Genomic DNA, 16,954 nt, shown 5'->3' with positions numbered 1-16,954 from the left:
AGCGACGGGACCAGAGGCAATGTGCACAAAATGAAACACAGAACGTTCCCTCTGAATATGAAGAAACACTTTTTCACTGTGAAGATGACTTGAGCAGGTTGTCCAGGGAAGCTATGAAGTTTTCATCCTTGGAGATAGATATTCAGAAGCCATATGGACATCTGGGTAGCCTGCTCTACATGGCCCTGCTTGAGCAGGGAGACTGGACCAGATGACCTCCAAGGTCCCTTCCAACCCCAACCTCCTGTGATCGGGAAAAGGTCAAACCAGTGTTGAGAAGAAGTATTTTGACAAGAAATGCTGTCTTGTTTAGAAACCTCTGAGTGTTTGTCCATCTGCCCAATTTCTTGGTGAATTAAAGACTTGTCATGATTTCGACAAAATCAAAATGAATTGTAAAGGGTAGAGTCCCCTGTGCAAAGAAGCACTGGTCCCATTGCTGCTCTAGTTGACTGCCCTTTATTGTGATGGTCTATCTTATTTTTCTGTCCTTCATCTTTTTCGTCTTCAGCTGGTACCTACACAAAGTTTTCTGGGCATTATAATAAGTAAGCTTCAGTCCTTCAGTGTCAGAAATGCAAGTGGTTCTCTGGAACCTATGTGAGTTTCCTTCATCTTTCCCTGATTTTGAACCAAGCTTTCCTCTCATATTCTTCCACGTAATCATGCACAGTCTTGCTGAGTGAAAGTTTGTGTATCATGGCTGCTGAAAGGACGCCCTCATGTGCTACCTCTTCTGGTTTAAATGTTGCCAGAGAAGCAAGGAGGGGATTCAGGTTCCTCAGACTTCGAGAGGTCTTCCAGACTTCCTTGGCCTGTTTAGGAGCCTGGTTGATAGAGCCCCTTGGAAGGGGGCCTGAAGGGCACAGGAGTCCAGGAAGGCTGGACATTCTGCAAGAAGGAAATCTTCAAGGCACAGGAGCAGCCCATCCCCATGTCCTGAGATGGGCTGGCAGGGATGAAGACTGGCCTGGCTGAACAGAGAGCTTTGGCTGGCACTCAGGACAAAAAGGAGTTTATGACTTTTGGAAGGAGGTGCAGACTGATCAGGAGGACTATACGGATGTCTTCAGGGCTGAACGGAGGATCTGGGGACATTGGTGCTGGAGGAGGTTATGGGACAGATCATCTTGAGTGCTATCACCCAGCAGGTACAAGACACCCAGGTGATCAGGCCCAGTCAGCATGGGTGTATGAACGGCAGGTCCTGCTTGACTAACATGATCTCCTGTGACAAGGTGACCCACATACCTAGATTTCAGTAAAGACTTTGACACCATTTCCCACAGAATTCTCCTGGAGAAACTGGCTGCTCATGGCTTGGACGGGTGTACTCTGCTGAGTAAAATATTGCTGGATGGCAAGGTCCAAAGAGTGGTGGTGAATGGAGTTAAATGCTGTTGATGGTGGGAAGTGTATTGTGCAACAGCCGGCTGAACATGAGCCAGCAGTGTGCCCAGGTGGCCAAGAAAGTCAATAACATCTTGGCTTGTATCAGAAATAGAGTGGGAAGCAGGACTAGAGAAGTGATTCTCCCCCTGTACTCAGCACTGATGAGGCTGTACTTCAGTTTTGGGTCCCTCACTACAGGAGAGCTATTGAGGTGCTGGAGTGTCCAAAGAAGAGCAAGGAAGCTGGTGAAGGGCCTAGAGCAAAAGTTTTATGAGGAGCAGCTGAAGGAATTGGGGTTTTTCAGCCTGAACAAAAAGATGCTCAGGGGAGACCTTGTCCTTGGCTACAACTACGTGACGGGAAGTTGTGCTAAGGTGGGTGTTGGTCTCTTCTTCCAAGTCACAAGTGATGGGACAAGAGGAAACAGCTTCAAATTGCACAACGGGAGGTTTAGATTGGATATTAGAAAAATTTCTTCACTGAAAGGGTTGTCAATCGCTGGAACATGCTGCCCAGGGAAATGCCCGAGTCACCATTCTTGGAGGTATTTAAAAGACCTGTGGATGTGGTGCCTAGGGACATGGTGTAGTGGTGGACTTGGCAGTGATAGTTAATGGTTGGAACTGATGATCTTAAAGTTCTTTTCCAACCTAAATTATTCTGATTCAAAGGATATGCTCGAGGTACACAGCAGTCAGTACCTGGAAGCTCTGCTACAAAATTCAGATGTATGATTCCTTCTCATTATTAATGGAACAAAAATGCTTATAAATGCTACTTAGTTTCTGCAAATGAACTTCTTAACATATAAAAAGCTATATGAATAATCTGACTAAAATTTCTGCATATCTATTACATTTAAGAAGAGTACAAAATTACAAATGCAACAATAATCACCTGGTTTACAGAGTACGGGCACAGTTTTGCTTTTTTAACAAGATTCTGACTTTCAGGATTTCCGAAATTGGTCCACTAAAGCTGTTAAACGAGAAAGCAAATGATAACCTGGAATATCACTGGTGCAGACACAAAGCAGAGCTCTACATACATGCCTAATCTATAATTCCCTATCTCCCAGTTTGCAACTGGAGCCAATATAACCAAGCAGATCTGCAGCCTAATTTGAAGATGATTGATGGCTCTAGCACTTGCATCCACACCTCTAACTTCCTTCCTAGTTATTTAAAGCTTCATAACATGGTTAAGGCATATTAAACGGTTCATTCCAATCCTGAGTTTCAATAGACTCATGGTCTTGTCAGAATTCACTTTATCATGCAATGTTGTATCCCAACAAGTCCAGCTGCACATTCTTCCTGTGTCAAAATCTCAGGGAAAGGCACAGTGTGGGACAAACACAAAAGACAGCCCTCCACAAATATTGATTTACTACGTGAAAAGACTTTTAACACTCATTACTGTTAGGAGTTTAACACCCATTACTGTTACAGGTAAGGATACCTTCAAGTCTGTGGTCATTGAGAGCAGAATGGGCAAGTGAACTAATGAAAGTACATTGACTAAGGAAAGATAAAATGCCTGAGTTTTGTACTCACTTGGAGTGCTGTAAAGTCAGTTTGTGTGCATTGATTTTAAGGACAATTCTCCTGTTTACAGAGAGATTGATGAACAGGATGGGCTTACAGTCCTGCTGCTTCTTGTGATCCAAGTCCATGATTAATTGAAATATCTTGTTATCCATTTAAGTCTCAGTATGCATAGCGAATTCAGTGTAGCACACAACAGTGCTTAATATGTCAATTTCAATGGCTTAACAACATGATTTTGAGCTGTATTTTCCTTCTTTTTCCTTCATGTTTTGTCTTTTTCTCTTCATTTTATAGTTGGGGTCTGCATTAGCAAGCAAGCAGTCACAACTCTTTCAAAAGGCATGATGTTATTCTTACAGCAAATCCTTCGTGTTCTTAAGGTTTTATTCAAGTCAAAAGAAGAGATCTAATAGCTCTTGCCTAAAGTGGAAAGCACTCTATGTATTTCAGAATTAATGTTCATCGTCGTGATATGATAGATAATTTTTATCTTCACATGTTAAAAAAGTATGTATGTCCTACTAAAGCTGTTTAAAAAATTGATAGCTCTTATCTGAGTTGCAGTGGTTGCTTTTGTCCAAGGGCAAGAGGTAAATGAGGAGATAACAGCTGCAAGAAACAATGCTTAGTAAAGGGAATTAATCCAAAGTGTTTGGTTAGCTATTGGCAATACCTGGACAGGTATTAGTTGGCTAAATACTGTTATTCCATATAAAAAAGTACTTAGTCAGCTTTAGGTCGGAAAGTGCTGTCAACTCCTTGGATAATTTTGTCGGCTATTTTGCCCATGGTTTTCTTCACAATTTTGAGATCGCTCTCATGCAAGAGTTTCTGTGTTAGGTACTTCTCTCGTTTGACCTGGCTCTTGGTCTTTTGCGATACATCCGGAATTAAGTATGAAATAATGAACTTCACAAAGTATATGACATGCTGAGAAAGGTGAAAATGAAAAAACGTCAGTCAGGCTGAACAAGACATTATTATTATTATTATTATTATTATTATTATAACATAACTTTATATCTTAAGACTCTAATCTGGTTCTGTACCAGTATCTATCACAGTGAAACAGTGTCTTAAAAAGCAGATATGACTAATGAATAGAATAACTGCCTGATAAACAAGAATTTCTGATTTTCTAACCCTGATTTTAACAAGGACTTCTCTGCCTGCTTTGGGGGAACCATGGTACCCAGTGCTTCTCCCCTCCATGGTAATACTGGTTACAATTTCTTTTCTAATTGTTTTAGGCTTGTCCAAATGATTCTGGGCAATGGACTTTTCTCTGCCGCAAGAATTCTGATCTAACCAGTTGCATGTTTCTGATGATGTTGGTAGTCCCTAGATCAGGCCCTATATTCCCCTCCCTTCATCTCGGACTGACTCCCATCTTTCTTAAACCCAGATGTAGCTCCAGAGGAATGAGCAATTACTTTTTGATGCTCACCTTGAGGCTCACCTTGAGACTCACCTCTTGCACTGACCATCTTTATCAGTTTCACTCTGCTAGTGAATATGTGTTATGTAGATGCATTCATGAGGCTGTGCACAAACATGTCTAAGTATATGTGAAAATATTTTTGGTGTAACTGTCCCTTCTATTTCTGATGCTAAAAATAATGTAACAGCTCTTGAGGAAAGAACCTGCAAACATGTGGGGCAATCCTCAGCTGAGCTAATGACTTCACAGACCTCTTTTTCTAATGGTGCTACACTTAATTTACATCTCCCAAGCTCTTGCCCATGTTAGCACTTATCACCAGCTCTGACAGCCGTGCCTGGGCCAGAATGTCTTTGAAGGATTTTCTTCATGGACGGAAGAGAAGTTCAGGTAAGTAAGTAAATCTCAAAATCTCATACTCTTACCTCCATAACAATGACGAATGCCAGCTTGGCTGCAATGACATGCCAGTAGTATATGTTATGCTCATACTGGTGCTGGTGACCAGGAGGGTAGCGGAGATCCCGGTATCTGAAAGCAATGTAGGAATGTCAGAGCCATTTTCAGGAATCACTGCAGTAAGACACTGTGGCCAGAGGATGGAGCAAGACATGTCCCTGCTTAACGCATCCAGGAACAGTTGCACGTAACTACAGTAATGGGTAAAATCCTATCTGCAGAATAAGTTATATTTGGCTGAAACGTCATTTTTTTGGCACTATATTAAGAAATCATTAGAAAACTTTTAAAGTGCCGTTTTTGTTTTTTTTAAGACTACCAGTTATGAGAAAGCCAAAATAAAAATCAGAATTTTCTGAGTAGTGCAAACTTATGGGTGAATACTTTCAGTCATTTCTTCCATTCAGAATATGCTGGCTTTTACTGTGTTTTAACATTTCTCACCAGATATCGTTAACAGAACTAGATGATTTAGATATTAAACAATTATATTTATTTTTGTTATTGGAAAAGAATGGTTATTTGACACTTGCCTGCATGTTTGGTTTACAAACCACGGGGAAAATGGCTTGCTTGCATTCTTGAAGTCTGATATATTGAAGACAGAAAGTGTACTGTTTATATACCCTTTCATAGTGTGACTGCTGTGACTCCCATAAGGAGGGACTGAAAAGGACCAGTAATAAACCAGGCGAGGAATCATATCAGACGTAAAAGCAATGATCATAGCCTGCATTTCAGAAAAGAAGAAGACAAAAAAGCAGAGCAGTGTTTAAGAAATAAGACTTAACATTAAATACATACTTTTCCAGTTAGTGGCTCCCTCCGTAAATGAGCACACAGTTACTCATGGGCATAAAACACTCTGTTTCTGGAATGTGCACTCTGTACAGTTCTTAGATTATACTAGCTCTGCTGGATGCCTTAGAAAAGTTATACTGCAATCCAATTTTTCCTCACGATCATGCAGTGGAGTTCAGCAGCCAAACTCACCTTAAACTACTCTAAGGTAACCTCCAGCCAACATGCTCGCTATCAGATGTGCTTGTGAGATGCTTAAAGAAATCCTTCCTGATGAAACTCATGGAAACAAAGGAAGAGTCCTTCAGTAATACAAAATCAATTTCACCAGGAACCCTGAGGTCGGAGTGAAGGAATTAAATAAATTATATATATAGCTGATCCACCTTTGACCCTAGTAACATCCCACTCTTTCTGACGTGCTAGCCAGCCCAATTCATCTTGGCAGTTGTTGCCTCATAAGTTTCAATGTCACTACATGTGGAAAGTGCCGTTGATGCCAAGCTAATTTTTTCTTTAGTGGCAGCTGCACAGTGCTGTTTTACATATGACGTGACCATTTGTTTTTATCTTGTTCCCAGGAAAGTCCCTGTCCTACTCAGCCTGCTGGTCACAAACTGGGTAGGAAATTGGATCCGTGGGTTTGTTGTGGGAAGCCTTTTCTAAACTCATGAACTTCCCAAAACATCCTATTCTGGAGGACAGGTTAGCTATGTTTAATCCAATCTCCTCCTCTGCTACTGCAAATTCAAAAGGTTTCCCTGTGAGAAAGACTTTCCACTGGCAAGATCTGCAGCTGAGTGCCTAGCAAGAGGCTGCCCAGCCAACTCATACCAACATCTGGGTGCCCAGCACCTAGGGAGGAGTGTGAAGCTGCACTCCAGGGCTGAAAGAGAAGCCTTTAGCCCATTAAAATGTCAAAACCATCTAACAACATGGATGGGAAGAACCAGGGCAAAGACGTGGAAGAGACAGGTGTGAAGCAGGGTTATAGTAGGATTGGGGCTGGGGGGAGGCTTAGGTAGAGATGCCTAAAATGTGCAGAAAAAAGCCATTGGACAGGCATGAGACAGAGGAAGGGAACAAGCTAAGTGATAACAGTAGCATAAGAGCTGGTTAATGCCTGTCAAGTGGCTAGTACCAGCACAACACAAGAGACAACAACAAGGGGAAGGCACGGGGAAAGGAAAGGGCAGGGAGTGGAAAAAGGTGCAAGATCCACCCCACCTCAGGTAGCACCACTGCCAAATGATGAATGCTATCTTAATGTCTTGCATTTTGAATTAGCTTACTTTGCAGTACCTGAGAAGCTAAACTCTTGTTAAGATAAAAGTTGCAGAAACAATACTTTGAGACCATGGTCATCAAAGTGGTCAAAAAGTGTGGATTAGATGAGTGGACAGTGAGGTGGGGCCAGACTCTTTTCAGTGATGCCCAGGGTTAGGGGCAATAGGAACAACCTGGAGAACAGGAAATTGCACCTGAGTATGAGGAAAACCTTCATGTTCTTCTTTACATTGAGAGGGGCAGAGCACTGGAACAGGCTGCCCAGGGAGGTTGTGGAGTCTCCTTCTCTGGAGGCATTCAGAACCCACCTGGACACATTCCTGTGTAACCTGCTCTAGGTGGCCATGCCTTGGCAAGGGGTTGGACTGGGTGATCCTCAGAGGTCCATTCCAACACCAACCATACTGTGATTCTGTCCAAGCTCTGTATCTGCTTCTCCAGCATATCGTTATAACTCAGTTCAGTGGAGAAGAAGTTAATTTGGATGATGAGAAAGAAAAGAGAGGTGTCCTAAGACTAAAATAAACTCATTTAAAATTTTCAAGGGTAAGAGGTTTTTCTGTGCTTTACTCTGGCTTAAATCAAATGTAGTTGGCATGAACTCTCAAAAACTGTTTTTAAGCATTACATGCCACTGTGAAGTGAAAATTACGTGTTGTTTATATTTACATGCAGAGGAGGTGTTTTTGGCTGACGAGGAATATATATTACTGTGTCTTGCAGTTGCAGGGAGACGACCTCACACCTAAATTACTCTGTTTTTAACTGAATTACAAGCATAAAAAGTTTTATTTAAACATAATTTCTTTCTGTTCATTAGCTCATCCAGTCAGACCATAAATGAACTAGTAGCAAATGAACAGTAAGGCAAAAAAAATCCCTTCTCTTTTTGGATCAAAGAGGTTTGATGCTGCTGCTTTGTATCATTTAGAAAGATGCTGAAATATGGTTTTTACTCAACTTAATATTTGCTATTACTGGTTTTTCTTGCAGGGCCCTAGGTCTCTCATCATCCTAAATCTGAACCCTGTCTCACTCCCCTCCCTCTCCCAGAATGATCTCCAGATGTGCTCCAGAGAGCTGCAAGGACAGAAATATGAAAGCTAATCGTACAGCGTCCTCTCAAAGGAAAAGAATTTTTCCTCCTGAATTATGGGCTGCATTTCAGAGTATTGCACTGGAGAGCTACAAACAAATAGCACATTCTCTGCTTCCCAAGCGTTACTGCACACAGTTTTCCATTTATACCGTAACTAATTAAAATCAGTCTTCAAATCAACAACAGATGCTTTGGTATCATGCAATACCAAGTCCGGTGACTGAGCAGCAAGCCTCAAAACCGATAGTTTTGTGCAAAAGTTGCTTGCACAGTACTAGCGGGTGTTGGAAAGGTAATGTATGGGGCAAAAAATGATACACTACCTGAATTCTAATCAGCTGTAACAAGTCACATAGAAAAGAGGAAACAGTTTCTGTGAAGGAAAAATCAAGGCAGGGATGGTAAAGACTGGTGAACTATAGTAGATACTAGATGTCAAACAAGAAAAAAACATACTTGAAAGAAGAAAACTGCTTCTAGCATTTGCTTTATAGCCCTCACTTCATCAGCAAGAAGTACAGATCTTTTTGAGCTCCTTACAACTGCTGCAGCAGGGTCTTTTGAGCATGACAGTCAGTGGTGCTGTGCCCCTTGCATGCCATCAGCCCACTGAAGCCAGTGGCACATGCACTGCATTCACACTGACATTGGCTATACCTAGCATCTGACACCTCCAAAAAGGATGACTCTGAAAGAAGCATGCCTGCAGTTAAGAGTCATGTGAACACTGGGGCTGAGCGCCTGCCAAGGAGGACAGAGAGTAAAACCAAGCTGTAAATACACTTTTGCACATTGAGGACTCCATGTTTTTAGTGATGCCTTGAGGGTATAGCACGTAAGGAGGAATTTGGAGAGAAAAATGTTGCAAAGCTCAGATTAGCCTCAGGTGGGCCATGACTGGGTAGTGATAAACACCTACGGCTGGGTCATTCGTCTGCAGAAAGCACGGCATGAGTACATTCCTGACAGAAGCCTAGGCATGTCTGAGTGTAGACATGTCTGAGTCACCACGAGGTCACCAAAGCCACTTTAACATTATCCTGAGCATCACAAAGGCAATGTCTAAGGTACTCATAACAATATGTTAAAGTAATTTTAAGATATATATGAAGCTTCTTATTTCATGGTGGTATTACAACATCCAACTGGATTGTCTAGGAAAGACATCTAAGTTATCCAATGGCACAACATCTTTGTTTTTCTTTCAGGGCACCAGGAACTTTTTTTGCCTTTTATTTTGTAAGCTTTCTAGCAGCACAGTTCAAAATAGGTTACTGATGCACCCATATTGCCTCTACTTCTAGCTATGCTAGAAGAAGCAGTGCTGCATCTGTGAATTTGCATGGGAATCTGCTGGGATTTGCATCGTTTGCTAGGACAGTTATCATTAACAATGGTTTTTGCACAAGCAGTAAACCAAAAGAGCCCCAGAAGAACCCCTGGTTCCACCTGACGTTTCTGATGATCTGAACACGTGTTACCAAAGTTGCAACGTTATTTTATATAATTTTAACACTGGATTTACTACCAGGCCCTGGATGTTCACATGTCTGTGGAACAGCTGGATTTATGTTCGCCTTGCCGCTGCAGAGCAGTGTGAAACTGATGGAGCATATGCTCCAGGTTGTTGTCTGCCTCCCAGATTCTCTTGTAAATTTTTCATCCTCAGGTCCTGTTTTTTTCTTCTGGCATTTCTCTGTGCTTAATTCTCTGCCTTTATGCCCTCCTGAGTCTCCTCTCTACATCCTACCTATGTTTGCTATACCTCTTGAATTGCTACAGGGCAAAATAAAGTTCTGCACATGAATAATGACTATTTGGGGAGACCTTCAAACACCTGAAAGTACATCTGGTAGCTGAGGCTGACGGAAAATTTTCCTAATCACTGACATCCACCCTGGACTCCTGTTTCTATATGGCAGCACCCCAATCCCCCAGAATAATGAAAACCAGCTACTGAGAAGATGATAACCCAATAGACAGTCAGGTCATGGAAGCTCATCTGTCCATTCTTCAAACGTAGCCTCATCTTTCCAGGGCAAAACAAACTTTTTAAAGCGAAGAAGGGGAAGGGAGAGGAATGTGCAGGGACACTCATCTGGGTGTAGGAAAAAGGAGGTGCACATACCTATCCCTATATGACCTCCGTAAAGCAGAACCCTTGGGATTGAGACACAAGACTAGCCAAGAACCTAACAACCATAGAAGGTGCCTGAGATACAGGAATATAAGTTCATGCCCTTACTGAAATATGAATTACTCTTTCACTTGAAATAAGTTCCCTAACTATTGAGTTAATATCTACAGTACAGTGCTCAGCTCCATCTTCCTTTCCCAAAGACCACCATTCTCCAAACAGGGTGAACTTCCCTTGAAAACTTGGGATAAGATGAACGCTTGTCTTCAGACTCAACTACTTTCTCCAAAAGTTCCCACTGACTACAGTAAGGTACTGTTACTGCAAGGACGAGGACCTGGAGGAAGTGACAATCTAGGTGTGTCCGAAGGAAGCCCTAATCTCATTGTTAACAGAAAACAGTGATCTTGTTGAAAAAGGCTATTAACCATTGCCAGTCTGTGGTGTTACTGTCCCTGCAGGGGTAACCAGTGGTCACTGCTCTTTTAGAATGGCCAGCAGTGAGAATCTTTTGAAAGACAGTGAGAATCTTTTGAAAGACAGTATGTATTAGCTACTGCTTATGAATAAGCAATCAAATAATGCACAGTGGTAAAATCCTATGGATTATTTTTCTCTCCACAATGCAGCCCATGGATAAGATCTTGGTAAATTCAACGTATGGGAAATTTGAAAGGTCTGAATGTCATTGTTAAGACATAAAAAATAAAATTCTAAATATTTTAAAGAAACTTTTAAAACTAATCTTAAATCCAACTGAAAAACATTAGTTTTCAAATTCTCTTCATTCTGACCTGAAAATGTTAGTGCTGCAATTTTGAACCCACATTGTATATTTAAGTATACAAGAAAGAAGCTGAATTTCTGTTTTTAAGTGAAAAATTGCTTAAAGCCAAATTCAAATATGAAGGCATTGACCATGAGAATTGTAACAATTAGAAACAACAATCAATTATAACTTAGCTAAACTGCAACCTGTTGTTTTTCAAACCTCACGCATTTAGCAGTAGGCTGTCCAAAAAGATCTTCACACTACGCACTACAGTTTTAGGAAAGATGGTCTGCAGTCTTCATATGTAACAGATTTTTCTGAAGACTTTAGCAACTCTAAATAAAATTTCTTTTCTTTGGATATAATATTATAGACAGTACTCACATTTTGTTTCCAAAACATCTGGAAAGTCACTATTTCCCGGGGGCTGAAGTCTTAAGACACTGATGCTCATAATTCATTTAGGGTCATTTAAGAGCTACATTGCCACATGTGGCATTCCCACATTTGGATGTAACACCTGCAATGAAGACATTTTGCCTTTTGCAATTGTTGGTACTGTACTTACGTTGGTGACCACAGCCAGAATGGCTATCCCTTGCATGATAGGCTGCCAGGCACCGATATCTTGCGCCTTCTGTGGAACCATGCGCCTGAACTGGGTTGTCAGCTTCCATGCATCCAACCGGATTTCCAACATGTTGTTAATAAGGGCCAGAAGAGGAGCCAGGGGGAACGATGCCACAAACAGAGTGACAAAGCCAAACTGTATAACTGTCAAAGGGAGAGGTTACATACATCAGTGAGGCTTTCACTTAGTGGAGATAAGCAAGTTTGAGCATGTATGTATGCATGTGGGAGAGAGAGATACAATAAAGAGTAGCTTGGTTCCTAGTGAATCTTCTGTATGACAATATAAAAGCACAACAATACTGAAAAACCTGCTAGGTGAAGAGGACAGGAAAACGTTACGAGTCACAACACATCAAGAGGAACTATTCTGGGTATTTAAACATCCATTTCTTTCTTATGTCTTCATCACAAAGACCTGGAAATCTAATGACTGTCTCAGTGCTATGCTGGAAAACCTGAACTAACAATCATCTTATTGGTGTCCAGGTTCTGCAACAAACACGCTGGCAGTGCTGTCACAGAGGAGATGGTGGCAACAAACCAGAGATCTGCCAGCTCCCAAGAGACCAGTGACAAGTGCTGGTGACTGCAGACCCCAGGCAGAGCAGTCTGACACACAGCTCTGCATACAACACCCAAACATGGCAGTAATCTGCCTTCCGAATGCATTCCTCAGAGGATGGGGCAAATAAGCAGCAATATTCCTCCTTGTACAATGGTGAGTTGTTTCCTAATTGTAAATTGGGTTAAGGCTTAGCTGTTTAATAAAAACTTGAAAAACTACCTTTAATGGCCCACCAAAATTTATCTGGGAAAACATTTATGTTTCCTCTGCCTATGCATGAGGCATTTCTGCCTGCCCGTGGCAGGGGAGTTGGAACCAGATGATCTTAAGGTCCTTTCCAACCTTAACTATTCTATGATTCTATTCTATGCATTTATTAAGCATTGCTTGTATGAAGATTCTCTTTGAAGTATGTTTGTGCCCAGCAGTGGTAGTGAATCTGAACTAAACTGCTACTTACCCATTTCAAGATACTCATAAAACAGTCCAAGTTTTCCAATGGGCTGCAGGTGGTAGTCGTGTTCCCAGCGTGGAATGACTTTTTCTGATCTAGCAGCTGCACAGTATCTTCCGATTAGATTCTTCACCCAACTATCAGCCAGGGAGAAAAAGACCACTAACATTGGTAAAATAACCTAAAAAAGTTCAGTAAATGGAAAAAATTGACATTTGTGCTGTTATAGCTTTGAACAGTGGATTCAGTTCTGTTCTTGAATTACTGAAAGCCCTTCAATCATGAGTATAATCTTCCATTGCCTTATCCTGAAAGCAGTTATTTACAACGATAAATAAATGTAAAAGGGCAATATATCAGAATCATCATGGCTTATACGTCGTGCAGGTGAATGACCATATGAAATTCAAGGTATCAAACAGTCAAGTTAAATGTAGGCCTGTGGTTAGACAGATGAATTCCTTCTGATCACAAAATTCTCAGAGTCACAGAATGGTTGAACTTGAAAGTGTCTTCTGCAGGGCATCTGGTCCAACCCCTCCTTGCACAGGCAGGGCCACCCAGAGCTGGTTGCCCAGGACCTTGTTAAGGTGCCTTTTTAATATCACCAGTGATGGAGACTCCACAACCTCCCTGGCCAAACTGTGGCAGTGCTCAGTCCCCTCACAGTTAAGACGTGTTTTCTGATATTCAGAGGGAACCTCCTGTCTTTCAGTTTGTGCCCATTGCCTTTGGTCCTTTCACTGGGCATTGGTCACTGAGATTAGTCTGTCCCTCTCTTCTTTACTTTCAGGCATTTGTGCACACTGACGGGACCTCCCTGAGCCTTCTCTTCTCCAGGCTGAACAGTCCCAGCTCTCTCAGCCTCTACTCGTAGGTGCTCCAGTGAGCATGCGCCTCCTTGCTGGACTTTCTTCAGTGTGTCCCTGTCTTTCCTGTACTGGGGGACTCAGGACTGAGCCCATCACCCCAAGTGTGGGCTCCCCAGTGCTGAGTATACTTCCCTCAACCTGCTGGCAACACTGAAGATACCATTAACTTTTTTGCCATAAAGACACATTGCTGGCTTGTGATCAGTTTGGTGCCCACCAGGACCCCCAGTCCTTTTCTGTCGTCCCCTCATCCAGATCATTAAAGAAGATGTTAAACAGGGCAGGACCCAATAGTGATCCATGGATTACACCTCTAATGACTATCCTCCAACTAGACTCCATGCCACGGATGATCACCTTCTGGGCCAGGCCATTCAGCCAGTGTTTAGTCCACCTCACTCTCTGCTCATGCAGTCCATACTTCATTATCTTCTCTATGAGGCTTTTATGGAAGAAAGTGCTAATGGCTTTACTGAAGACCATATAAACAATATCCACTGCTCTCCCTTCATCTAGTGAGCCAGTCATTTCATCACAGAAAGTTAGCAGGTTGGTCACCCATGACTTCTGACTGCTAATGACTTCCGTGTCCTTCATATGCCTGGAAATGGTGTCCAGGACTAGCTGCTCCTTCACCTTCCCAGGGATTGGGGTGAGTCTGATCTTCCCATCTGAAAGGCTTGTATGAGAATTTAAGAAAACTGATAAACTGGCTGTAGCTATTTTCAGCAGCCAAATAGCCATACTAAAAAAAAGGGGTGGGAGCAAATGTCTATCAACAGAGAAAAGCCCAAAACAGTTCTCTTTATACTTGCAGAGATGCAGCATGAGAAGAATCAGATCTAGATGTGATACTCAGCATTTCAACATCTAAATGTTACCCTAGGAAGTGAATTAAAATTTCTCGTCAGGTAAAGTTATTTCCTGTACACAGAAGGAGAGTCTCTTGTCTGTGGCTGCAGCTGACACCTGCAAGCATGCTCAGTATAGGGACTGTTCCTGAGGCAAAAGATGTTGAAAAGAAGGATGGGTCTAAAGGTCCATTTTGCAAGCAGCAGCATATATGAAGCATTGGGGTTGGAGGAACCGTACGTCAGCAAAGCACCTTAGCTTCAACCCTAACAGTCTTTACGGCACACTTTGAAGTGGGGTCACTATGCAGCAAAGGAGCACAGTCTGTGGGTTTGGAAGAACCACAGTCAAAGGGAATAGAATGCTGTGGGCTGGTGTTTATGGCATTCAGGAGGGTGTGAGCAAACTGGGAGTTCCCTACTCCAAGCAACATTAACAGCCACTGATCAGCATAATATAAGTTCTAGGAGAAGGAAATTAGTCCTGGATAGCATCTTAACCTAAATTAAAGGGAAGGCATTTCTGGTTAGCACTTTGCTTACTGTTTACATTAAAACATGACCTTCCAGAGACCTGCCTCGCTGAAAGAGAGCATATAGGCACTATGAATGTCAAATATAACTGCAAAACTAAATGAGTTAAATTAGTAACTTATGCATGACTTCTAAAAGCCCAATGTATAACAATGTGTAATTCCACTCAACATTAAACAATAATCTTTAATCTTTTCAGAGCTTCTACTACCTCAGTTTTAAATACCAAACCTGAAACACACTGAGACCGACTTGCAAAGGAGGAAAGCATCTCTGATGAGCCAGAATGATAGAGACAGGAACTCAGAGCTACTATACCAAAAATACACATACTGTCTAAAAAGGCCCCAAAAGACTAGGCTTATTCATTTAGAATACAATACACACCTATCAAATTTAGTGACCAAATGACTGAACACACCAAGCAAAACCATTATCTTTCAAATATGAAAGAGCAGATTACTTAATAGTGTGAACTTACGGAAGAAGCACTTCTTGAATGTTGTTCCAGATTGCTTTACCTCCTACTATGATGGCAAGCTGAGTTGTGAGCTCAAGGAGACATCCACCTGGATCACACTGAAGGTTGGGAGAGACATGAGACATTTATGAAGCTGAGTAACTTTTCAGGCATGAATGAAGCATTTGAAATAGTGCATTCATGGTTTATTATGGTAACATTTCTTAAAGCAATACAAGAAGACTATTTAGGCAAACCTTTCCAGGAAGGTATGCAAAAGCCAATTCTAGTCCACATATGGTCACATATGACAGGTTGATGGGTCACTAGTGAAAGAGTGAAATACCAGTGAAGTCATGCAGATCTGTACTGTGTTGTCACCAGGTGAGGGTCATCCAGCAGAACAGGAATGCTTCTGCTGATGTTCTCTTTCTGTGAGCCAGTTCACAGATTGTTGAACCATGGGAAAATGAGTTTGTCTGGGTACATGCAATATATTTCTCAGCCCAACTGGTCTCCTTCACGTTCTTTTAATGTTAGAGATAACGAAGGAGGCAATTGGTTTAGGAGGCAGTCTCTTTTTGAACTCTCGTGTTAAATAACGTACAAGTATGTTATACAATCCTAACTGCAGCAGAATGCCTGGACTAATGGCTCCTGCTGTTTAAAAACAAACACTATCATACACTCTTACCTCTTCATTGCGATACTTTCCTAGCCAATAAACTGGATTTCCAGGGTGACCTACAAATTTGCCCTTAAAGAAGGCTATGTAGAAGCATGAAGAATAGTAGTTGACAAATTGAAACAAGAACATCTTTGTGGTCAGACTGTTTTCATAATCAGTTTGTGTCCTTGGAAGCTCTGCAATTAAAAATGATAAAATAAAATAAAATCAAAACCCAACCTACAAGTAACCTACAAACTGCCTTAGAGCCTCAGCTGGAGATGCATATGCCCTATATTCCTTAATATGACTGAGAGCATTATAAATTAGATTGTACATAATCCCCAAGTATACTGTAACCATTATGTTAATTCTAAAACTATATGGGTTGTAATAAGGAAAGAACTTGTTCCCTGACAGTAGAGAAAAAGAACAAGGAGAAACGCTGATAACTCAGGGAAACAACCCACCCAAATCCAGCACACTCAGGAAAGATGCAAATGTAACATTCTGAACTGATGAAACAGTATTAAATGAAACTATATTAAAATGCTGCACTACTCCACATAGCTACTTTAATGTTGATAGCCTGGATATAAAGAATAATAATATTTGTGACTGTTTATCTATTTAATGACATGGGAATGGTGTCTAGCTTTGGAACAGTGACTTTATTTCATTTATTCACAAGAAAATAGCTATTTTCCCCATAAACAAAAGCTAATATAATTGAATGTGTTATGCGTTACTGATCTGTTTTCATAAAGCTTGGTTATTACAGTAATTTTCCTTGCTTTGTCTGTTTCACAAGCACAATACTGTAAACAATTGATCTTTCATGCTGCCTATACAAGGACTTTCAGGCAAAGAGCTCATTACCATATTCCTATGTTATTGAGAAAATCTGTACATTTCTAGATGGTATCGTGTGATTTCAGGATTGGAAGATCCTGACACATGTGGCATAGGTGTTCATCTAC

At 41.4% G+C, this 16,954-nt stretch overlaps 1 protein-coding gene across 1 annotated transcript in view; it reads right to left on the bottom strand.

The window, feature by feature from the left end:
- Positions 1–1,740: 1,740 nt before the first annotated feature.
- The window catches only part of ANO6 (anoctamin 6), a 79,139-nt gene continuing 63,925 nt past the window's right edge, over positions 1,741–16,954 (bottom strand). The window contains exons 14-20 of the mRNA XM_061361192.1: positions 16,002–16,171; positions 15,329–15,426; positions 12,597–12,727; positions 11,507–11,712; positions 5,376–5,572; positions 4,809–4,914; positions 1,741–3,872 (exon numbers count right to left, since the gene is read on the bottom strand). Coding sequence (XP_061217176.1) covers positions 3,666–3,872; positions 4,809–4,914; positions 5,376–5,572; positions 11,507–11,712; positions 12,597–12,727; positions 15,329–15,426; positions 16,002–16,171 — 1,115 coding nt within the window. The 3' untranslated portion in view covers positions 1,741–3,665. The remainder of the gene's footprint in view (positions 3,873–4,808; positions 4,915–5,375; positions 5,573–11,506; positions 11,713–12,596; positions 12,728–15,328; positions 15,427–16,001; positions 16,172–16,954) is intronic.

Source organism: Neopsephotus bourkii, unplaced genomic scaffold (genome assembly GCF_033783945.1).
Source record: "Neopsephotus bourkii isolate Nb327-2 ecotype Australia unplaced genomic scaffold, CSIRO-AGI_Nbou_v1 NB_1053, whole genome shotgun sequence".
Classification (NCBI taxonomy): domain Eukaryota; kingdom Metazoa; phylum Chordata; class Aves; order Psittaciformes; family Psittacidae; genus Neopsephotus; species Neopsephotus bourkii.
The sequence above is the reverse complement of the archived record's forward strand: the minus strand, read 5'-3'. Positions and strand labels throughout refer to the sequence as shown.